General features: G+C 45.1%; 1 protein-coding gene across 1 annotated transcript in view; it reads right to left on the reverse strand.

The window, feature by feature from the left end:
- The window catches only part of SLC22A18 (solute carrier family 22 member 18), a 56,822-nt gene that overhangs the window by 15,631 nt on the left and 15,803 nt on the right, over window positions 1–25,388 (reverse strand). The window contains exons 5-7 of the mRNA XM_056493464.1: window positions 7,701–7,816; window positions 7,381–7,491; window positions 2,278–2,378 (exon numbers count right to left, since the gene is read on the reverse strand). Coding sequence (XP_056349439.1) covers window positions 2,278–2,378; window positions 7,381–7,491; window positions 7,701–7,816 — 328 coding nt within the window. The remainder of the gene's footprint in view (window positions 1–2,277; window positions 2,379–7,380; window positions 7,492–7,700; window positions 7,817–25,388) is intronic.

Below are 25,388 nucleotides of genomic sequence, written 5' to 3' on the forward strand. Positions count from 1 at the left end.
GAGGATCTTGTCCTGCATAAACCAAAGTAGAGTTTGGCACTGATAAAGAGGAAAGAAGTGACAAAGTAAAAAGCAGTGCTTTGCATGCTCTCAGGTGAGATGGCTTTGCAGTCACCAAGAATCAGGTGTCCTGGGATTTTTTAAAAAATAAAGGGTTTTTTCCTCTTTCCATTTTGGTGTTCTGACAGCAAACCTCATTGCACCAACACAAAGAAAAGTTTGTATCCTATAGCCACTTCACTCCTATGTTTCTGATGTCCAGAACCATCACCGTAGAATAGACATAGCAATATGGACAGAAACTGCATGGATGTATGAAAGAAAACTGCCTGGCTGATAAAAGCCAGTTTCTGTGTCAAATGTCCCAAGGCAAAGTCTCCCCAGCAAAGCACCTGAGCCTGCAGGACCCTGCTGGGCTGGATTGTGGCAATAGGAATGGTTGGCCTCTGTGGGTGAAAGTCTGTGACTGTGGGAAGGGTCAGTCCCTGGTCAGCACTGCCCTCTGATCATGCTTTAGGAAGCAGAGTGGCTGCTGTAATTCCTGTATCTCCCAGCGCTGTGTCTCTGTGTGGGTGCCCCAGCAGGGCAGAGGAGGTAACCTTATCTGCAGCAGTTTCAACCAAACAGCCTGGGGAACAACGGCACTGAAGGCAGACAGATATTGCAGTCATAACAGCAGTGTCCTCAAGACAGATATCCTGGACCTGGGAGCAGTGTCCAGGCTCCATCTAGCAACACAAAGCCACTCCTTACCAGAGCTCCTGCTGCCCACGTTTCCCAGCCCTGAACCAGCTCACCACAGCCATGCTGCACCTCCAGATGCTATTTCTGCCTCTGCAGCTGGGGTTTAACTGGTCTGGCTCAAGATAAAAGCCCAGCTGTGGGGAGTCCTTCTGCATTCAAATGGGGAAGGAGATATGGGACAGTGACTTGGCCCCTCTAAAACCTGAGTGACTCCTGCAGATCCTGGTCTGGGAGGCAGCATACAAGGCTAACACAGGGAAAGCCTCTGAAAGCAGTGGAGTTTGAAGCTTGCTTTGGAAAGCAGCTGCTATCACCCCACTTTTCATGCTGTTTCCATCCAGCAAACTGTTCTTCTTTCCAGAGAGACTGAATGGAGCTGCATTCAGCTGGTTGGAGATGTTCACAGGACCAAGGGACAACTAGTCCAAAGCCACCTCACAGGAGGGACATGGCAAAGGCACCATCTCCTCAGCTCCTCAGGCAGTTTGCTCTGCAGAACCCAGCTGCTGATGTACAGCCATGCCTGTCAGCTGCAGAACCCAGCTGCTGATGTACAGCCATGCCTGTCAGCTGCAGAATCCAGCTGTTGATGTACAGCCATGCCTGTCAGCTGCCCACCAGGATGCCCAGGTTTGGTGAGACCAGGCCCAAGTGACTGGCAACACCATGCCAAATCCAAATCACAGAGGAAGAAACTTCAGCTGCCGTTCTCCAAATGAGAAACTCCTCCAGATCCCACAGGAACTCTGTGGCAATGCCCAGGAAATGAAGAGGATTTAGTAACAAGACCACTCTCCTTCAGGATATTGCTTAACTTGCATTCCTACCTTGGGGCTTGGTTATAACCATCTGCTGCTTTTTCTGCAAAATCATTAAGCCTCTTCCTCCAAAAGGAAAACTCTGCTGGAACAAAACACTGCACATTTTTGACCCTGCCTAATTCAGCTGATTTTTCCCTTTTATCCATTTTGGTAATCTCCTAACCATGTTCCATCACCCACCTACCTTTCTGTTATTTGTTTTATTTTGTTTTGTTTTGTTTTTTTTCTTTTTTTCAATCACAAGATTGCTGTGCTTGTTTCCATGCAGCAGAAACAAGTTCTTCTACACTGAAAGGATCTTCAGTGAAAACACCAGTAAGATTGTCTGCTTTCCTGAGTGTACAGGGTGCTACTATATAAATGTAAATCAACCAGCCTGCACCAGGAAAAACTTCATCCAATGCACTTTAGCTTCAATGTAAGTTTTGTTACAAAATCCAGGATGTATCAGTCCAAGGAAATGTTAGTTCTACAGCTTAAAGATCCACAAAGAGGAACAAGGACACTCCTTGCTCCAATTTCTTCCCATTCTGAGGAACAGAAGGAATTTGGAGTAATTTCTCTTTTTGAAGCTAAATGCTGTATGGCAGAGCTAGGATTTGCCTGTCAATAGCACACCTGGATTTGGAAGAGCATGTGTCCAGAAGGCAGTGAATTAGGTAGCAGTGTGGCAAGCTAATCTGTCTAAGAGGGGAACTTGCACTTCACTTACCATTTGAAGGACACCAAAATATGACATCAGATATCCAGACTCCACTGCTTCCAAGCCAAAGAAATCCATAGAGATGATGGAAAACATAATCATGAACAAACCTGGAGGGAGGGTTAATGCAAAGAGTACATCAATACACTTGCACTGCTCCCAGTCACCACTCTCAGTAGTTCTCCCTGGGTTTGCCAGCACTGGGTATAAACATGAGCATAATCCTATTCAAAGCCATTGTAGTAATTTAATCTTTAAATGTTAACTTTTTTATCCCCCTTACTTTCATCTTTAAATAATGTGACTATGTAGGCTGTAGTTTCAGCTGTTAATTATAAACTGGTAAATATTTGTATCACTGAAGCCAGGCTAACCATTAAGACAGCAAGAAAACATTTGTTCAGACAAGACTGTAACCATAAAAATAATCTGATTGGATTCCTCACCCTTCTTGCCTGACAGATATTCACTGTGGGGAACAGCCCAGTGACATCAGCCAAAATGCAGTGGTTTCACTGCACACCTCAGCAGCAATGTCTGGGGCACGTGAAAAATCTCTAGTGTGGACTGATAGTGATGCCAACACAAGCAGTCAGGAAAGTATGGACAGAAAGGGCACAGACCAGGTCTGCTTTCCAACTGAGGCAATTTCTGGAGAGTGTAGCAGAGAACCTCCACTAAATCTCAAATGAAAATACAATAGTGTGAATTTCCCTCACTGCCAAACATACACAAATACAGGCATGCTTGCACATGCTCCCATCCTACAGAGAGAGCTATCAAATTAAAAATGTTATGTCAAAACACTGCACTTCAAGTGTGGTGTGGGCTTAGAGTCTGCTGCTTCTCCCAGTGTCTTGTGCACCTGAGATGGACCAAGACAGTAGGAAATTGGGGCTCTCTGTGTGTGAAGAACCCCACACTGAGCCTGTCAGAGATCACTGATCCTTCTGGGAGAGAAGAGAGTGACTTTTAGCAGTCCTGCCTTTCCTTGTAAAATCCTCTCAGTTATGAAGATTGGGTAAAAAGGGAGCTGTGTTCCTCTCCTTCCTGAAAAAACCAGAATCCAGGAGGCAATGTGTGAGCACTGAGAAGACAGCTGGTGACCTGGCAAAGTGACATGGCATGGGGAGGATTTGCCAGCTTTTCCTGCAAGGATGAGGAGAGTGATTCCAGGTTGCTGGTTCAAACACTGGAGGACTCACTTCTTAATGAACAAGAACAGCTCCACTGCATCCAGCAGCCCAACCCCAGGGGTACCAGGGCAGCACTGCAGCAGCCAGGACCTGCCTCCAGGTACCCCAAGCCTTTGCCCGGAGGGAGCACTGCCCTCCCATCCCAGAACCTGCCAAAACAGCCTTCCTGAGCCCCACTGGAGACACATCCTTAACAGGAGCAGCTGCCCCCAGCTGGCTCCATGGGGCTGGGAGAGAGGGATGGGGGGCAGGAAGGGTGCCCTGCTCTTCTCTCCAGCTGTGTGGAGAAGGTGCCTGGGAGCTGGGGCTCAGGAAGATCCATGGCTTTGCCACACCCCTGCACGGAGAACACCCCGTTGTTACCCAGTTACTTTGAAATCCCTCTCGGCTCAGGCCAGCTTAAGGTAACATGCAAATACCAGTATTTACTCACAACACCTAAATCAGGCAGCAGGGTTGCACATGTTTATAAAAGGCACACGTGACGAAATGAAAGAGAAACCACACTTGGTTTCACTTGTAGGGAGATGAGATTGAAGCAGGCGCTCGCCCTTCATCCTGCACCCCACTGCAGGTACCACCTAGGAGGGGCTCAGCCTTCCTAATACCTGCTGCTTCTTCCTGGTACTTCCCTCCAGCTTCTACAGCTCCTCTCCCCTTTGAAGTCCCTCATCAAGTTAAGACAGATTTGGATCTTTCTCCTCCAAACAAGCTGCTTTCTTTCGGAGCAGGGGAACAGGCTGTGCTGTATAATTAGAATTATACATTGCACAGCTCCCCTGGAGATGAAAAGGTCTCATTTTCTGATTGGTGTCACTCCCTGTGCCTGCATGGTCCCTTAAAGCTACCTGGAGGAGGGAGACCTCCTTGCCCCTCTTCTCTCAGCCACTAAGGTGGTCTCTGCCACTGGTAACACATTTCTTGATGAAACCCACAAGGTGAGCCTCAGATTGAACTGAAAAAAGATGTTTATGCTTATTGGAACAAGCATTTCTTACAAAGATTCAAGCAGGTTCCCAGCTGGGTAGGCTGCAGGTCAGCTGAGTGCAGCCACAGAAATAATAACAACCCTCAGTCCATACTGAGATGCTCAACGTGAGAAAAAATGGAAGATGGCATACAATACCCTCAGGATGTCTAAGAAAAGGGTGAACTCCTTAGAAAATCTGGCATCAGTGGGATGAGTAACAAGGGTTATGCAGCAGAAAGCAGGGAAATGATTTGCGAGATGACAAACTATGACAAAAAGCACCAAGGAAAATCAGGAGTGCAAACCCTACCAAAAAAAAAACAACAAAAACAGTGGTATGTCTGAAAGCAGCCTGTGGTTTTGGAGGGCCAGTTTAGCAATCCCTGCTGCAAGATGGTGTGAGAAGGCAAGCAGAGCCCCGGGAGCTGGACTGGAACTGTGATGGGATGCAGAGCCCTGAGGCTCCCTGAAACCCTGCTGCACTCGTGAAAGAAAACCCTCCAAAAAAACGGATGCAGGTGCTAAAGCAATCATGCTGAAACCAGATTTTCCAAAGGGATTAGGCAGCCAAAGATTCATACAAGCAGCTATTTATCAGTATTTTCAAGACCCTGGTGGTTTCTTGTCAATGAGAGTTACATTTGATATTTTTATCCTCTTGTTTTTTCTTTCTGTCTCTTATCTGCCACAATGCAGTGAGGCTCTCTTTTCCCAGGTCAGCTGAGAAGGTAACTGGGCTGTGCTGGAGCTGTCTGCTGCCTGTCCAAGCCCTGGAAAGAGGCACAGAGCCCAGGTCTCTGCTTTTATGCAACACAGGGAGGAGGTTCCCAGCCCTGCAGCCCTCCCAGGGAGGTTCTTTGGGTCTCAAACAAGCTAATTTTAGACAACAATGAGATCCATAAGGAACAAAAGATTTTCTTTGCCGTATATCACAAACTTGTTTACAAAGTAAATAGAGAAACAGTCTGTAATTTGGGCAATCTAATTAATTACATGGCTGCAGCCTGGAGATGAAAGGTAAATGAGCTCAGGAGGAGCTCAGCCTCCAGCTGTGAGCTGCAGAGAATCGGTGATGGCCAGGTCCCCTCTCAGCTGCCATGAAAGAGAAGTCACTGGGATTTTAATCACTCACTGCAGTGCCAGTGCTACAGCAGGAATGCCTCAGGTGAACCTTCTCCCACCCTTACAGAAATACTCCCAGGCATTCACTGACAGACTACCAGCCTGCCTTAAATCCCAGCTTCACTGTCTGCATCCTCTTTGCCTAGAAATGGCCTTGCAGTTTTGGGCAGGAGATGTTTATTTCGGTTCAGTGAGCATTTTTGCTTTGCATGGGGAAAGAAGAATGGATTCTGTAACAGGCAGGAATTTGCATTTCAGCAGGAATGTCTAAAGCTAAGTACATTCTGCCTGGCCTTTGGAAAAAGAGAGCACACAGGAAATTACTGTGGAAAGCTCACATGGATGCAGTCACAGGCATTTTTTCCAGAGAAATTAATGCTACTTTAAGATGAGAAGTGAGTCAGAATCAGCTAAGAAAACCCTCTTAAAACATCTGTCTCATTCTGTGAAATGCTGTCATTTCATACATCTTTTAGGGTACAGTTTTAGAAGTTTATTGTCTTAAGAACCAAAAAAATTGCACTGTTAGGTCAAGCCAGCAGTAGTTTGAGACTGTATCCTGTCTCCAGTGGCAGGGGTAGGACCAACTGGAATTAGTGATCTCAGCCAGTGCCAGCTACACAGAGCAAGGAAAAAAACCCCAGAAATCCTTTACTTCCCTGCATGTTGTTGTACAACTCCAGTTGGACTCATTCCCCCAGAGATACAGCAAGGAGTAACAGATGAGCCTGCCCAAGCCCAGGAATGCCATCCTCTTCTGATTCAGCCACACTCCACAGCCAAATTTGCTTTCATTTATAAACTGAATTTATAGTTTACAAATTAGCATTTAATTTTTAAATCATGCTTCACGTTCTTTAAATTTCAAGGGCTTCTCCAGACAAAAATGAATTGGAAAAAGATTAAAAGTCTAAAAGCTAGGATGCCTTTAGTCCCCTCTTATTGTCCCTGCTTGGAAGGGAAGTACCTTAGTTTGTTCAGATGCATGATACACACATGTTTTGATGTACACAAAAATCAGTTCTTGAAATCATCATCAAGAGAAACTGCACTTTTTGGGTTGACTGGGAAAAGAGCTGTGAAGGCTTTGTGTCCTTACACATCACTGACAAGGATGACATGCAGCTTGTCTCTAGTCAAGAGTGTGGGTAAAGAAGTTACAGGGTAGACAAAACTGAAGATTATTAAATTGTGGCCAGGGATCCATAGTCAGGCAAATATGGAGATATGAACCATGCCAGGACAGCAACTGACTCAGAGGGAAACAGATGGGTTTGGGAAAGGTTTGAGGTACCAGCGAGTTCCTACCATGACACAGAAAAACCCCAGCAGAATATATAAAGAAGAGAAGAACAAGCAGCCCCATCAAGGGAATAAACATGCTGTGGGTCCCCTGTGTGCAGCCCGACCCTCTCATCCATCAGTAAATTTTAATTGTTGGGAAAAAGTTTAGGACACACATACACCTTATAATCACTAAAATCAGGAAGGAGCTCAGTTTTTCTGGCAGAGGACAAACAATTGTCTTCTGCTCTGAAGAGCTTACAAAGTGAAATGACAGACAAGAGGAAAAACATTTCCAGTGAGGGGGATGGAGAGATTAAGTGATTTGCCAAAACTCCCAGATACTATGACAAGTAGTGTGTTGGACATGAATTCCCAGGGTTTTGAGGCTACCTGAAATCATCCACCATCAAGGTAGGAGGTGAATCCTCACTGCTCTGTGATGAAAAGTAATTGCTTTCAGTAATTTGAGACAAGCCTGGTCTACAGAATATGTCACCCTATTTTAAATACACCAGCAATCATGGGTAATGGATTTACCTATGGGAAGTCCAGCAAAGACCTTGACTATGAAAACTTCCATTACTCCTGGGAACTTCATCAGGCGCAGGATTTCTCTGATGCTGAACAAGCTGCCAGCCTGTGACCTGCCTGCAGGAGATGACATATGGGTTAATCCTCTGTTTACACAGAGGTTCAGGGTAGAAAGCAGGAAACTCTGAGACTGCTCAGTTCACCACCCAAAACCAAAACCACTGTTTGCCCTTTAGTGCAGCTCCAAGGTCCTTCAGCAGTTCTTGCAGCATGTCAGTCCCCTGTCCCTTTTCATGTACTATTTATCAGAAACACAAAATACTCACTGTGCTCTGTCATGTGATGGTCTGACTTTGGTTTAGTCTGTGAAGGGATCCAAACCATTACTATCACAGTGTTGATGAGACTTCCCACCAGCCCAATGTATGCAGGAACATAAATGCTGCAAACAGAAAAAATAGAGGCAACTGGATAAATACCATAAACAAGATATTTATACCTCCATCCTGCCAAGGCTTGGGCATTTGGATGAGGAACAATTCCTCTTCAAGTCACAGAACATTAAAAGAACTCACATCCTTTCATGGAGGGTTTGGATATGACCACAGTTTGAAATTTCACCAAAAGATGGCTATTGCTATCAAGATAGTTTATAATTTTATTAAGAATAGGCTATAGTATAATGCTTTTAAATCTCCAATTGTCAGGGGGAAAGAGCTTTTCTTGGTTTAATGACACTTAGCAATCATCCCAAAGAAATCACAGCATCTGCTTGTTAGAATCCATCTAATCCCTGTCTAATCCCCAATTTCATTCATCTGAGTATCATCTCACTCCTTGAAATTTCTCACTGAGATAAAATGAATTAAGGAAAGTACTCAAGATGATTAAGGATAGTAGAATATGGCCTACAAGCAAAACCCACAAGAGAGATGATACCAATTGAAAAGGAGGCACTGAAAATAAAAACATGATTACAAAACCTTCTGAGAAGGTAAACAGCATTTTGACTGATGCACTTACTTTTCTCCAAAAGTGCCCCAAACCAAACCAATATCAACTATCAACTACCAAACCAACTTAAACTATCCCTCAGAGCCCCAAACACTGAACCTTTTACAGAAATAGGGCCTCATCCTTGGATGTAGGCACAGTGAGCAGCAATTATTAACTATAGTTGTACAATGATAAAAAGGAACAATTACAACTTATCTAAAAAACACAAACATGGAAAAGTCAATAGAGCCAGTAATTAGTCCTCAATTATCACTGTTGTCTTAAAAGAGAAGATTAGGAAATGACTCCTCCTAGTCTTTAAAGGTATGTGGGAAGATTCCACACTCTAGAAGGCTTTAATTTTGACAAACACAGCAGAGCAAAGTCCAGGGCTGGAAGACTGAAACTGAGGGAAGTCAAGCTGAAAACAAAGAGAGAAGCTTGTTTTAACTGTGAGACCAATTATCCACGAAACCAGCTCATTAAAAGTCTCCCCCCATCATGAGAACCCACTTAGTTGTAGGGTTCCCTAAAACATGTGCTTAAAACCAACCACAGGAAGCAGGTTTGGGGTGGAAATGCCCAGCAGAAACAAAAGGCTGGTGTCATGTAGGGCACAAGACAAAGTGACCACCGTGGTGCCTTGGAGGCATGAAAATTTAGGCAATTTGGACTTCAGCAAAGTAATGCCTGGATTTCACCAGAGAAGGCTTTGAAGTTTTGCAGATCCATGCAGACTTGGAGGTGAGTGTGCCATCCCTGCATTGCCACCAACCTGTGCTGCCAAAACTAAGATTTAAAGTGAGCTGTGAGTCCCCAGCTGATGCTCCCTGTGAGCCTGCTGATGAGAGACTGCTTATTGTCTGAATTTTTACTGCTGATTTCCTTGTCAGGCTATGGTGTATATTTTTCATGAAATAACCAGCAGCACCAATTATAAAAGCCTCGAGTTTCCTCCATGCTAGACAAAGGCTCAGTCTGAATAATTTCTGGAGTATTATTTAAGTCACAGAGCAAGACAGTCAAGGATTGAGATGCAAACAAGCAAGAAAAGCATCAAAGAACAAATATAAATATATATATACACAAACACACACATATTCCCACTAATAGTAACAGCAAGAATCCCAGCTGAATATTTTAATTCTCATTAATTATTATTAAAACAACAAAGCCAGATAATATCTTTCTGCAAAAGGACTTAGCACAGTAATTTAGACCTGCTGCCTTCTATCCTCCAAGTTGCTTCACTAATTAACTCAGACCACAAAATTAGTCATTTACTGGATCATTACTTTTCATTTTTAGTGCAGCAGATTTCCACTTTTTAAATTAAAATTATGTGCCAAGCAGTTCCCAAACTACTGAAATCAAATTTGTGGACAAAAATTTTTATCCAACACATCCAGAATTTCTACTTCACATAAATTTACTAAGGAAATAAAAAATAAAAAAGACAAAATAAGCAAAATAAGTAGCTGCAACTGGCTAAATGTGTGTGGGGTTTTTTTTTGTTTGTTTGTTGGGTTTTTTTTTTGTTTTGTTTTTCTTTCTTTTTTTTGATTGTGTTTTTTTGGTTTTTTTGGGTTTTTTTGGGGAGTTTCTATATCTCAAGCTTTCATTCTGATATGTGAAAAACATATCTCAAAATTTTTCATCAGCCAGAAAAAACTTCCTTTCCAGTCCTACTTTTTCCTGAGGTTGTCCAGAATCCCACATACCAATGTAAATATGTTTTACTCTTCATATCCAAAAATGATTACTGTAAGTAATCTCAGAAGGATTCCTCTGTAAAACTATAAGCAAACAATGCCCTGTGCTTACTTCACTGCAAGCACAGGACTGTTAATTCACTGCTGTGAAAGGGAGAGGAGAACATTGACAATTGACATGTTTGGGAAAACTTGGGCTTGATAAAACAAATTTGTGGAATTTTATACGGCTGGTTGCTGAAATCAGAGATATCCAGTAAAATATGGAGCTCAAAACTGTGTTTCCCAGACAAGCCTGAAGCATTCTAAGTCATCTGAAAACCCCTTTTCCTGAGCACATCTGTCTGTAAGTGCTCCATCTTTTTCCATGCGTTGAGCACTGTCATTCCTTGATTGATGGAAAAGTGAGGAAGGTACAGCCTCCAGTTAGCTGCTCTGCTATCTCATCCTTCAGCAGGGATGAATGCTGAAATTTGACATAATTCCCCTGTGTCCTGGAAACCACCTTTTGCATTTGTTTGTTGGCTCATTCAGGAGAGATGAAGTGAAACCAGGGGAGGTGGTGGTAGCAATGCTTTGCTGGGTTGGTAGCACCTGCTGAACAAGAACTGGCTCGTGGTCACTCGTCTGTTTTTTCATTTTAAAACTTAAACATGAGCTCCCATCTCTGCTGCTACCAGCCAGAGTCCTTTTGCATTCAGTTTTGTGTGTCTGGCTTATCAGCAGGAAGCCTCCCCAGGAAGGGATACAGTGGCACTATTAAGATAAATGAAGTACATGAAACAGGTTGCTCCCCTGGGACCTTTTCCCATCCTCTTCCCCTTCCTGCTCTCCCTCTCATCCCTCCTGGCTGTCCACAAACCAGCCATGTGGAACCAGAGTGAGCCCTGCCAAACCCAGCAGCAGATTTCCTGAGCAGGGCAGGAGAACAAAGGCTGTGGGCAGCACTAATACAATTAAATTAAATGGAGCAAAAGGGCACAGCAGCTTTGGCAGCTGAGCTCATTGTATGGCCTCTTCCAGCTTCTTGTTGATTAATGAGAGATTAAGGGTCTTTACTGTCCTGGGCTTTATGGTCAAAATAACTTGGGTAACTTTATCTGTGTACTCCAGCATGTTATTTATAATTCCTCTGCTTTTTAATCTGTAGAGAGAGCCCCTTCCTGACTTTTGTCAGCAGCCTCTTTGGTCTTTCCTGGGGACTTCTGCTAGCAAAGCCTCTTTCAGCTGTCAGCTAAGACCACAGCTGCCCACTATTCTTTTTGGGTTTTTTTCAGCAGAGGAATAAAGTGCATTTTCCTATCCTGCATGGGACTGATGTACCCCAAGCTCCTGCTTTCAGGAGGATGCAAAGACTTTGGCTGCAGGGAGCAAACACTTGAATCTAGGACTAGGAGGAACTAGGGTCAAGGAGGACTAGTTTTTGCCAACAAACTAGCTGCAGCTTGTCCCAGCTTAAAACTTTCAGAGAAACAGGAAGAGAACATGAGCAGAGGGACCTGGAGGCCAGGAGCCTGCAACATCAGCCAAGCACTGCTTAACAACCTCACAAAAGCCTCTCCTTTCCACTTCCCTGAAGCCAACAGGTAAAATGTGGTAGATGCATTAAAAACATCCTTTTACAAAGTTTTAAAAAAGTGGGATGGCCACTTGCCACAGGACCCAAGGTGTGGCCCAGTGCAAGGCTCACTTGGTAGCCTGTGGCCATGGAGAAGGGACAAGAGGCTGGCAGCTAGGATTACTCATCTGGAAACTGCATCCTCAGTGCTGGTGGGAAAGCAGAAATGATGACAAAACCATTAACAGTAATGTGCTGGTAAACAGATTGATCCCCAGAAAATCCTGGGATCCAAAGCCAGCTGGAGGAGAGTTTCATTTCTTCCCATCCAACACTTAACCAGCCCCTGTATTCACTGCCAGGTAAATCCCACCTTCACCACAGCTCCCAAAGGCAGCACAGTGAGGAGCTACTCCATGTTCCTTCAACCTGCTCCCATCAGGGTCAATTAGTATGAGCCAAAGGAATGCAATCAGAGTTCAGTTTCTGATTTAAATGGGAGCACAGCAAGGGCTCACAGAGGCTCTCCAGCTCCTTCACCTGCTCCTGAAGTCAGAGGTGACACATGTGAAGCATCTGAAAAACCCTGGCAAACTTTAGAGCTCTTGGAAAGCAGGGCCTGGCCAAACAAGTATGTGTGGTGTGTACAGGTACAGCCATATGTACAAATACATGTGCAGAGCATTTCACAGTAGCTCTGGAGCCATGCTTTCAGCAATACTTGCATGAAAATCTCAATCCCACAAAGGCATGTGCAGCATGCAGGCATCAGGCACTGGACCAGCAGCAGGAGAGAGCCACTGGCCAGGCATTTGCATATTTCCAGGCATGTTTTCAGCTCCCAGGCAGGCAGCCTGAGCAGAATCCCAGCTGGTACCTGCCAGCCAGGCAGTGCCAAGCAGGGACTGGGCACCAGAACCTCCTGCTTCCACCAAGGGCAGCTACAACAACCCAAACAGAGGCCACAGTTTTGGGCTCCAGCCCAAACTCCAGTCCTTGCTCGGCTGCAATTCCCATCTTTGATGTCCCGTGTGAGAAGCCGGGGACAGACCATGCAGGCAGGTACCTTAGGGGTTGCTGCCAGCCAGGAGGCTGCATGCAGGCTGCCTGTGCCACGAGATGGTATCAGTGGCTCTTTTTTCCCATCAGCATTCCAGCCACAGAGCCCTGCTCTGCAGAGCCCAGGAGAAGAACACGCGTGTGCAATTGCACAATTAAACGGAGATCCTTTCCAGGAGGAAGCAGCTCCCAAAGATTTCCCCAGGATTAAAGGATCAATGTGTATTTCAGCACTGGGTTTGTTTTCTTTCTCTTTTTCTTAATAGAGTCAAAGTTGAACATGGAGACAGCACAGATTGTTTTTCAGTGACTCACTCCTACTTCAGAACTGCGCTGCATAAAGCCGGCATTCATAACCAGCCCAGATTCCTTAAACAGCTCTGAGAGGACTCTCAAAATATTTCTTTGATTGCAGTCTGGCCACACTATCCCCTCATACCCTTAGAGGGGCAGATATGGGTGAAAAAAAGCTGGTGAGTTAAAAAAAAAAAAGGCAAAGCAAAAAATTAGGTGAAAAAAAGAAAGTTCAGTTGAATCATCACACCAAATTGTGGGCTCTGGTAACCAGCTTTAGGTCTGTAAGAAAGTGAGCTGTGACCACTGTGTTCCTCATAACTTAGTGATATATAAGCTACTTCCTGCATAATATATTGTAAATTAGTGATGGTTTTGTTCAAGGAATTCTGTTTTACTGTTTTGCTGAATGCATTTCTTCTCTGACCCATTGTGGTCTGGTCTATATTGTTGAGATTCTGCCTAAATACAAAAAAACCTCCAAAAACCCAAAAACCCCAAAACCCAAAACCAAACCCCAAAAACCCAAGCACAAAATTTCACCAGGCCTTCTTGAAAAAACAAACCCACAAAAGCCTCAACCAAAAAAAGACTTATTGAGCCTACAGAATTTTCCCACATTTCCTAGGATGTTCATGCCTATGTACAGAGCTAGTCCAGCTTCCACAGCCCAGGGCAAGAAACAGCACAATAACACACACAAACTCAGAAAACCCAATGCTCAGCAGACTTCAAGGCAGCACTACCAGAGGAGGACCACCCATCATATTATCCATGCCTTTGAGAGGAAAACAAAACACCCTCAAGTCTTCCTTTCTGCAGTTCCTACTCCTGTCCTCGTGGAAAAAACATTACACAGAGACATGGAGAAGTGTGTTCCCCTGTCTCCTGACACAGAACAGAAAACTTGTGGATAACCACCCCTCCCATGCATCAGCAGGAAAACAGGGGAGTTCACCATCCTGATGCAAACCATTACCAGGTTGTCCTTTTTCCACATATGCTTTAGATGAGGAGCAGCAGAAGTTGGCTCTGCTGCTTTGAGCAGAGCAGGAGGCTTTTTTTTTTCACTATGGTGAGCCTGACATCATTGCAGGCTGTCCAAGGAGGGAGTGAGACTTCACATCCACACCCTCCAGAGAGCCCCTCACAGGGTGAGAATGAGTCACCCCCAGACAAGTGCTCATTTCTAGTGGCAGCCACATCTGGAAAATTCCTGTGGTGTGGAAGGAAGAAAATATGGAGAGGGGTATGGGCAGCCTCCATGACCTGTTTCCATCAGAACTGGGTGAGGGAGGGATGCTGAACATTGGCACTGGTGCATTAGCATGGCAAAGAGCCAGGAGTGGAACCACAGGGATACATCAGAGCTGTGTGTGCTGGGAACACCAGATATGGGACAGGAACAGGTCTTCACAGCCATTGGAGCCACCTGTGGATTTACTTCCCTTAAGGACATTCACTCCTGTGTGTGTCACTGACCCAGCACAAGGAGGGTTGCAGGTGAGTCCTGAAGAAAAAACACTCTTAAAAAACACCTGCACATCTACATGAATTTATAACAAATGGGGGGGATAAGCTGCATACCCCAAAAGATTTTAGTTATTTTAGGCATTGCTTGCCTGACACTTCTATGCAGCATCACCCTGTGTGCCTAGAAATGGAGAAGTCTAGACAAGGAGCAGGGATGAGCTGCACTCCCTGAATGGGGGCTTGCAACACCTGGCTTTGATGCCAGCAGTGCTAACTAATGTTGGATGAGCTGGGACAGGTGGAGATAGGCATCAGAAAGTAGGTGTTGGTGGTCAGTGCTCACATCAGAGGCACCCCACTGGTGAGGCTGGGACATGTGCTGCTCAACCTATCTGTGAATGATCTAGCACAGCAGGGAGGAAAATTTCCTGAGAATACACAGCTAAAAGAGTATTGGGGAAAAGAACAGCCAGTGAGGAACTGCATATGGCCCTCACAGAGCTGAGGGATTGGGCAATAACAGCTGAAAAAGTCAGTGCAGATTAGATTTAAAGTTAGATTAGATGCTTGCAGGCTAAACAAGTCTTAAATTCACACATGAAATTATGCTTCTGAACTGCTTATTTCTGGAGCAGGCAGTTAGGAAGTGACTGGCTCTGTGATTTCCACCACAAAAATCAGGAAGCACCAAATGAAACTGCCAGAGACTAATTCAAAAGAAAGAGAAAGGCCTAATTCTTCTTGCAACATGTAGATGGTCAGTGGAGTTTGTTGCTACTGTTGTTGTGGAAGCAAAGCACGGGTACAAGAAGAGATTAGATAAGCACTTAGAAGTGTGATGCACTGAGGATTACTAAAGCATCACAAATCATATTCACTCATTCATGTCAGGAAATCCCCTGAGCTGAATATAGTTGGAGGCTGGAGAAGTAATCAGAGAAGTATTATGCAAGCCTGTTCAACTCTTGCTCTTCACTAGAATTCTTACTGTGATTTTTGTCAGAGAAAGGATAATGATCACATTGAGACACAAGTGCAATTTCCTTCTCTGCACTGGAAATCGAAACTGTGTCCCCCACCACCATGTCACAAGCCAGACAGGCACATCTTTGCTCATTCCCTGGAAAAAGCAGATTTTTTTCCCCCTGCAACTCTAAAACATTCCAGAGAATAAATAAGAATAAGCACAACTCTTACTTTGTGTTTGGGAGGACATGCAGTTGGGAAAGGGTAATGCCACATTTCAGTCCAAGAAATGTTCATGTACCTTATCAAGTGACTGTTTAATATAACACAAAGATACAGCCTCCTATCTCTCAACCTTTTTCTTGGATACTCCAAAGAATAGAAAGTAGTATTACAAACAGATTTTTGGGGTTCTCCCCCACCTTCTCCTTCATGTTGAAGCTTTGTTCCCTAACAGGTAGCAAAGCCTTTAAGTATTTTTTTTTTTTAATTACTTAATTAAGCAACAAAAACTACTCTTCCAAGCTCAGAATGTGGTAAATTATTAAAATGCTCAGTTTGGGTGTGTTGCTGGGTAAGGACTCCCACACAGACTGGTTGAAGGTGAGCTTGCTAGACTACTCAGTGACTCACCACCCAACACATCATTAATTATCTGTTACAGCATGTCTGACTTCATAGAGTGCTGTAGGTGGTGTGAAATAATCTCTGAATGAGTTCAAGCTTTTTCCAGCTTTTATGAGGTTGCAGTGCTTCAGACTCCAAAAGACTCAGCTAGGCAGGAAACTGTTGAGGATTTGCTGCAGTAACCTGAGCTGCACTCCCAGCACGTCAAGTCTCGACTCACAGCAGTGGCTTTGGAAGATCTGCAAGCTTGGCATTGGTTGGAGTTACCTCTCACCCATCATGATGCACTCACTCACTCACAGCTGGCTCAAAGCAGTGTGTGGGCAGAGCTGAATTTTGCTGCCCAGGGACGAGGGGTGGGGTCTGGGTAGCTTCTGCCAGGGGAGGGGGGTAGGATTTGGCTGGCAAAGAAAGCACAAAGGGAGTTCTGGCAAACCACTGCCCTTTTTTGCTGCCTCTAAGGAGTGAGGCAGTGACTGCTGCTTCCAAGAGGACCTCTCCCACCTTCCAAAAGATGGAAACACAGACATGAGATGCTCTGGCAAAGATTCTGCCTTCTTGACACTAGTAGTGGGCAGACAGTCTGATGCTGCAGGTACCACCCTTTTTTGCCAGTTTTGGAGGTGTCCCAGCATCAGCCCATCAGGGGACTTTACCTTCTTCCTCTGCCAGTCCCTTTTGCAAGCAGGGCTCTGGTAATGCTATTGCAGTGATCCCTGAGAGCGACCCTTGTGTCACACAAAAGCAGACTCCCTCCACACCCCACACCCACAGGCTTTGAGCTAAATAAATAGAGAAGTCCTTGGCTAGCCAAGTCTGACTCTTAAAATTCATCTCTTACCAGGACTGTGCTCAGGTGAATGACATTTATAAGCTATGTAATCCCTGGCAAAACAAGTTAATTCTTTACCTTGAGGTAAGTAACTGTAAAAGCAGCATCCTACCAGAGGTATGGCACAGACTGATCTTGCCTTGGAACAAGTAGTGGCAGCCAACACCTCCTTCCTCAAGGTGTGAAAAATCTTGCCATGTTTCATCAAGGGCTCCAGAGCTTTTGTCTAGTAAGGCCTTTTAATGAAATAGGACACATTAGGACTAATTTTGTTTGGGAAGCAGTGTTGAAACGCTAATACCCAAAAGTCACAAATAAGGCATTTCAAGGGTCAGGTGTGAGACTTTTCAGCATCCCACTGCAACCTCTCTGGTTGCACAACAGGCCACTTGAAACCAATCCTTTCTGCAGCAAAGTCAGAGCCTGAGGGCTGTGGGGCAGCTGATTTGATTTCATGAGGAGTTTGACCCCAGAAGGAGGCATCTGCATGAGATGAGTGAGTCACTGCATTTCAATAATGGGCGAAACCATTAACTGAAGGTGCACAGTTTGCTTGTTTGGGCAGGTTTCCTATGCCCTAACCAGGAGTGGTCTCACTGCTGCTGTATTTACTGAACTCCTCCAATTAAGTACTTTGTTTCCCTCATCCATAATGACAATGGTTTCTGCATGTTAAATATATTCAGAAGGGAGGTTGCTCTGTTCTTCGCATTTGCAAATTGGAGGAGCTTTCTCCTCTACACAGTTAGTAGGAAAAACACTAGCCAAGGAATGGTTAAGAAACTTCTCCCTCAATGAGGTATTCTCAACTACTTTGTTTAGCATGGTAGGAAATTATTTGGGCTAAAAACCACATTCAATACTAACTAAAGTTGCTTGCACATTTTGGAGCAATGAATGAAATCAAATTGAATGCATTGCATACCAGTCAAACGTAATTGCTGGGTGTTCTATTCATCCTGGGCATTTTGATGGATTCCAGCATTGCCAAAGCCCTGAACAAGAACATCCTTTGACTGCAGAGGTGCTGCAGCAGTTGCATCTCGAGCTCTGCCTCACCCACCCTTGCTCTCGGTTGATCTCCCCTTAGGGAGAGAAAGCGCTCGGTTCTTTCTTCACACCACGTTTCATCTTGGCCCCAGCTACAGAGACCACCTACAGGGATGCCAGTTAGCATCAGCTGCATTATGCTGAACAGGTTTTTGTGGGAGCACTCAGTGGGAACCACATCTTAGGCAGCCTCCTGGGCAGCTCTCCACCCAGCCACTCGCTGATGGCACAGGCTCGCTGCTCTCACCACCAAATGGCACCAGCAGCAAGCTACCTGATGGACTTGTATGGAAAACCCTGAGCAGGGTGTTTACTGTATTTTTAGTTGCATTTAATTGCAAATTAGCAGTTGGAAATAAGGAGGGGTGAGCAAGGTGTGAGCTGTGTGCAGAGGAGTTTGGGAAGCTCCGATTATCCATCGCTGCGGCTGTGTGGGGAGAAGCGCCGGCCCGCTGCACGCCTGGGGTTTGCTGTGGCTGCAGATTTACACTTCAAGCCAGCTGCTGGTGCAAGAGCCAGAGGCCACACACTTCTTTGGCAGGACATCCTAGGGAACACCTGTGTTTCAGGTGCTATAAAGGCAGCAAAGGGGTATGCTGCTTAGTGGCTGGCAGTGCTGATGGTTTTGGACTGGTGTTTGTGGTACCCTGGAGCCTTGAGGAAGCTGTCTGCTTTCAGTGCATCAAAGAGGTCCACTTAAACAGATGAACTTATTGATTAGGAAATTATTTAACTTGAGATTGTTGGCTTTTTTCTTTCAGTGCACACAGGAAAAAATTACATTTTCATTTCACATCAATTTTATTTTCAGCAGGGCAAAGCCATGAAAACAAGGATTTCAGAGTGCTGCCAAGCCTGTTGGATGTACATCTGTACAGCACCAGGGTGTCCAAAATACACAAATCCCCAGACCTAGGACTGCATCAGTCCTTGTAAGAGTATTGCTATAAAGCTTTCCTTTCTTACCTACAGAAACCTAGTGCAATGGCAGCTGAAAAACCTCACACTTTAAATATAACAATTTATCTTCATAATATCCCTGTGGATAGTGGTGGTGCAAACACCTCAAATGTACTCACAGGGAAATGAAGCACAGAAAACCTGAATGCCCTAGTAAGACCCATAAAGACCATGGTGGAAATAAAAAGCCTTAAAAATCAGGTGTCTCACATGCAAGTTTAGCACTCAGACCAGAGTACCACAATTTTCCTGTCCTCTTTCTTTTCCCTGGATTACCCAAAAGCCATTTTCTGCCCCGGCCCTAACAGTAATGCAATGGGAACCCATAGCTTGCTGTGTCTCACAGCCCCCTGTCTTGGTTTAATTTTGGTTTGCCAATTTTAATATACTCAATTTCTCTTTGAGATAGGATTTAGGAACCTAAAACTTAAAAGGGTATAAAGAAGAAATTTATTAATAACACAGAGAAAATAAGAAATTCAGAATAAGATTGCCAGATCACTCCCTCCCTCCCTTCCATATTTCTTAACAACAATATACTGAGACACTTCAGTCAGTCTTCCACTTAAATAATCATTTCAGTTCACTTTAGAGAGAGAAGCTCCTTCTTGTTTTGGCCATAGGATTTGTCTTCACTTTCACAATTTGCATCTGCCCAGGAAAATCTGCAAATCGTGGAACTCCTCCCATCTTCACAGTCTTTCCAGAACTGTGTTATGGGTCATGTCAAAAAAAACCTCATGGCATATTACTTTTAAGGGCAAGCTGTTCAAAGACAAAAATTCTCTTCATCTCTTTTTTCATCAAATGTCTCTGTTCATCTTTCCATTCTCCAGAACAGAGACCCCCATTCCCTTGGGGCAAAGGATCCTTTTCTCAAACACTTCAACCCCGCCATGTATTTCTCCACAATTTATAGGAATTTTCAGTGCAGTCCAGTCCACCTCAGAGCTTACAAAAGGTTTTTTTCAGCCAGTCTATTCACGGCATGTCCTCAATCTCTTCCCATCTGGCAACTTGACTCTTACTTCACTGACTTGAGTATACTTTCTGCTTTATTCCTCTCATTCAAAGGAGATCAGGAGATCTGCAGTCTTATCCGAGCATTGGAAGGGTCAAAATTGCACACAGAATGTGAAGGGAGCCGTGCCAGTGTAGGAGAAGGCTGTCAGTTATTAAATCAGCCTTCTGATTTGTCCCAGCAGCTCACAGAGGAAGTTCTCAGAGAAAAAAACTCTGTGTGTGTGTGTGTGTGTGTGTGTGTGTGTGTGTGTGTCCTCCTCCTCCTTGGGACTTTCATGCAAAACCAGCACACCCCCTGACAACACAACAGCAGCACCTACATATTACAACACCACTTATGAGAGATGCACACACCTGTAGATTTTGAAAATGTGTGATATCCCTATTGCTGTTTCAAGAATTCCTCCCCAGGAGCCTTGATGTTGCACACTGGTGTCATCTGGCCCAGCTCCACAAGAAGCAGCTGCCCTAGGAACAGGCTTTGCCCCCAGGACACATCCTAGAGCCCTGACTCAATTTAAGCATGAATTTGAGTCAGTGGAAACTTGTCTGAGGAAGGACTGAGTAAAAACCGCAGGGTGAGAGTAAAACAAGCAATGAAGGTCCTGAGGAATTAGTAATAAAAGCTGCAATCCTGGCTGCAGCAGGGGCTGCCATGGAGAAGGGGCTGGAAAAGATGAACTGCGGGCATCATGGAAAAGATGAAAGTCATTAAAAGCTGAAAATTATTCAAGATCAGGCCCAACATCAACAGTATAGATGTGATGGCTGCCAATTCCCATCAAAATGGCAGCACCCAAAAGCAAGAGCCCAGCCAAAGCACGGAGACAGGGATTAGCAGTAGGAAAGGACCTGAAATTCACTGCCCTTCAGTAAATTATCAGATAGCAGCAGTTGAGTAAAAAAAGTGGTGAGTTTGGTACCCACATCTTTACCCTTAATCCCTGCTTCAGAGCAAGTCTAATAGTGGCCTCTGACAAAGGCTATTTCTTAAAATTAAATTACACAAACTAAGCACAACTTACTGTATTTACAGACATAGCCAACAAACCCTCTATTTCAACTACGCTAATACTATGATATCCTAAAAGAAAAGCACCATGGAATTTGAAGGCTCTGGAGATGTTCTTTGTGGGTTGCTTTAAGTCTGGTTAATATATGCCTTTAATTTCTTCCCCAGACTTACTTCTTGTAAAATCCAAACTTAACCAAAAGAGAAGAGAGTACTCAAAGTTCTCTAAACATGTGGAAAAAATTATCCTAGAGGGAACATGAAAGCCCTCTGCCTGAGACAGATGTGAACAGGGTGGGATGGATATTCTGGTGGCAGAGAAGAAGTGGCAAACCCTGGTGCTGTTGGCATCAAAAGAAACCACACATCCAGCCGGCCAGAGAGCTGGTTTAGCTAGGAGCAAATCAGCCCCGAGGCTAGCCAAGACTTTATCGGCTGGAAAGTCCCAGTCATGAATGCTAGCTGCAAGGGGCAAAGGAAAAAAAAACAACAGGGAAAGATCAGGCAGGACAAGCCTGAACATGTTCAGTTTGTCCTTCCTACGTTGCAATTATATCCTCATTCCTCAGAGCAAAAGGCAGTTCAAAGACACAATAAATCCCTTTCTAGTCTTACGCTTCTCAGGAACGTCATGGAAACGGAACTGAAGTGGTTCCCAGAGATAAGGTGACAAAGTAAAATTAAACCCTTCCCTACAGCGACACTTTGGTAAAATATCAGCTGAGAAATAGAGGCACCATTCAGACATAGCCATGGCATTCGTCTGAGGAAACAGGACTGACCTTAGAGGTTTCAAACTGATGGATTTAACGTACTGCTCCTCACACTCTGCAGCTGTTCCTGTCTTTGCATTGCCTCTAAGGCTCACACTAACTTCATTTTGAGGGCTGGATTTTATTGTCAGGAAATGGGATTCCCTTTTGGGGTACTTCTTAAGAAATGCTTCAGTTCAAGTCCCAAGAAATTTGGGCTAAAGCACTGTAGACCAAGGATGGTTTGGAGCAGGAGAAGCCTGAGTGACCAGTTAAAGCAGCCACCAAACAGGAGATTTTTTTCAAAGCTTTTCCTTTCATCCCTTCAGGCCAATGGAGGGGACAAAGAAAAGGAAGAGAGCTGAAAGACAAGGCAGGATGCAGACACAAGATGGACCTGGGAGGTCTCCAAGGGTGTTCCCACTCTGTGCTGTGTCCTTTGCAAACCAAAACCAAAGGCACGAGGTATAATGATGCCAGGGACCAATTAACTGGCAAAGGGAAAACAATTGGATCTTCACCTAAAAACATGCACTGAGCAGCCCTAGACAGCAAAACATTTGATAGCTGTAAATGTAGATATGGATGGAACAGACAGAAACAAAAGGCTCCATCCTCTAGTACCAAACCACACAGAAACTGTCCAGCACTTATGCTGAAAGGTTATGATTAAGTGAAATAACAGCGGCTTTTAAAATTATTTTTTAATCTGCTTCACACCAAGACATTGGTAGAGTATGGAAATCGCCCTGCCCATCATCCCAGCTCTGGGCTCTCATTGCTGACATACATTCATGTCACTGTTACAAGCTTCAGCCCTGCACAGGACAGACACCTTTTCTGACCATAAATGGGCTGTATGAGATTTCAATTTCCATATTGAAAAGCCATAAATATTTCAGAGTGAGTCATTTTGGGTACACTGGATTTTTTTCCTGCCTTTCACTGCGTCAGGGAATTTCTTTCCACCCTAAAGCCCTTAGGAAAGGGGCACATGGCTGAAGGAGTCATGAATAATCAGGGAGGGACTTCTCCAGAACAGGGCACCAATGTGAAAAAGTCTTTCTTCTGGGGTGACATTTGCATGACTGAGGGATGACATAATAATTCCACAAACAAAAAAGGCTTTGTACCCACATGGTGGCTTTCGAAACCTTTCTGCACTGACTTAGTCCTTCCCTTCTGTACAGCAGCATCACATTTTGGGGGCAGGAATTTAAGCCACATCTCTGCAGCCATGGCTTTATAACACAATCCTACAACTGACATTAGCAATGCCATTTTATGGGGCCCAGCATTTCACTCAAGTGCTGAAGGATTTATTTCTGCTCTGGTATGAGGGCATAAGAGGCAGGCAGAGCCGAGGGTGAGAGATCTGTTTGGGTAAGAGAAACATCAACACACAGGTGGAGGTGAGGCCAGTGCCTGGACACCAGCTTGCAGTGATGGAGCAGAAAGAAAAGGCAGAAACAACATTGCTAGAGAGTGAAAAAAGAAGCAGCATGCCAAGACCATGCCCCCACCCCTCAAAAAAAAAAAAAAAAAAAAAAAAAAGGAAAAGAACCCAAGCCCCGTTAGACACTTGGGAGCTGCTGAAAGAGCTACACAGAAAAGGAGGTGCTGAAGTGCAGCCAGAGGAGCTGCGTGCCAGGGCACATCCTTGTAAAGGCACTGTGTGTGCCACCAGGGACCAAACTGGTGCTGGAAACGCAGCCAGGGTGTGAACACATGGTGCAGATGATCAGACTGAAGCAGAGCTATTGTTTCCCTTCCAGCATGGGCTGTTTGCCCATGGACCTCTGCTGAGAGATAACCGAAACGCATTTGGAATTCTGGAGAAAACCCTTCGCTTTGGGGGTAGCTGGTGAGCAGTGCTCTAAGGAGTAACAATCAGATTGTTCAGACACTCTCCCCTTCTCAAAAAAAAAAAAAAAAAAGTGTCTGGGACTTTCAGAGCGGCGAAGCAGGCGCTACAGGAAGGATGGAGCTGGACCAAGCCCAGGCTCCCGAGCCTCGGGGGATTCGCTCGCTGCCGGGAGCGGGGAAGCCGTTTCTCACCACTATAGGAAGTGGAGAGCTTGGCAACGAGGGAGGCAGCTCTCCCACAACTCTGGTTACGCAAACAGCTGCCTTCCGCTGGGTTTCAACATGCTTCACTGCTCCAAAAATAATTTCCTGCTTGATTTGATACCATTAGCAGGAGCGACTGTGCCGCTGGCTGCAGGTAGCCACGGGCTTCCAGCAAGCCCTGATCCCTTGATTGGCAGGAGGAAGGTAAGCAGGGTGATAGCACAAGTCTTCTCTTCCTCTGTGAGGGGTTTTGACTCAAGTACCTGCCACCTTCATCCTTCCAGGCCCCTTTTCCAGAGCTGACGTTTCCCAGCTTGTAACACTCACGGCGTGTAACCAACAGCAGCAGCCAAGCAGGGACCAAAGCCAACATAAAGTTCAACGACAAAGTCACTGCTGGCTGGGTGATTAGGGGCTGTGCTGCTCCTGGGCAGAGGGGCTGGTGTTCTCCAAAGCCACTATCCTGCCTTCTTGCATTTCCCCAGTGGATGACTTTGTGTCCCTTTGGAGTCACAGCAGTCCAGCCCCGCACTTTGGGAACAGCAGCACTTTCCATTCCTAGCTGGACTGGAAATTTGGATTTCAAATTTTGCCCTAAGGTGCATTTGATTTCCTCTTCCCTATTCCCAGCCCATTGATCTGCATGCCCCTTCCCCAGGGCCTGCCCTGGGGGGAACTCCTTCAGATTTGGGAACCTCAAGCAGTGCAGAGAGTTAAAGATTCCAGGGCCCATCAGCAGAGCTGGTACCTTCCAGCTGAAGTGCAAGTCATGCTCAGCAAAGAGATGAAGCAGCAAAGTAAAACTCAATGTCACTCATTAAAACAGCAGCTGCAAAGCAGGATCCAGGGGTGGAGAGCATGACCACAAACATCAGCGTGTTTTAAGGTAATCCTCTTGTACTTTGAAAGCAAAATTGTGCACTGACACATGTTTATGCTTATGTCTTTTAAACCCAAAGAGACCATGAGGGATGATTCCATCTGCTCTGTGCCACATAACTCTTACCAACCTTATTTTCCACAGTCATTTTTTGAGCCACACAATGTTTTATGAAAGATATCCCTTGGCCATGACTAGAAGAGTAAAATGAGTGATGAAGACACCACTGCTTTTGGGGAGCTTCAAGAGAAACCAACCTTGGAAGGTAAAGCCATAAAAGGAGAGGAGGGGTCCCCTCAGCATCCTGCACAGGACAGAACTGCAGGATGACTGCCCAGCTTTCACACACAAGACAAATATGCATCTGAGCTGACCCAAATGCCAGGTGGGGCCTCTCCTGTCACTGCCACAAGGAAAGAAGCAAAGAAGGTGACTCCTCAGCTGCTAGAGGACCTGAGCTGGGTGGCAGGACAGGACTGGTGGGAAGAGTGTACAGGCTGGTTTCCGTGCTCAACTGACCCATGTCTGCAGCAGCAGCTGCTGCTGCTGCTCCCACAGCCCCAGGCAGTGCAGATAAGCAGCAGTTCAGCTTTTCCAGACATAGCACAATTCCTGTTTACAGCCTCTGGGCTTGTCTTTTCAAAAGAAGGAGCTAGGTGTCTATTCTTGCAGGAAACCAGGTGTGTAAACAGTTCAATTAATATACCCAGCAAACCGTGCTCTAGCACAGCAAAGAGGGCTAGTGGAGAC

Source organism: Oenanthe melanoleuca, chromosome 5 (assembly GCF_029582105.1).
Source record: "Oenanthe melanoleuca isolate GR-GAL-2019-014 chromosome 5, OMel1.0, whole genome shotgun sequence".
NCBI lineage: Eukaryota > Metazoa > Chordata > Aves > Passeriformes > Muscicapidae > Oenanthe > Oenanthe melanoleuca.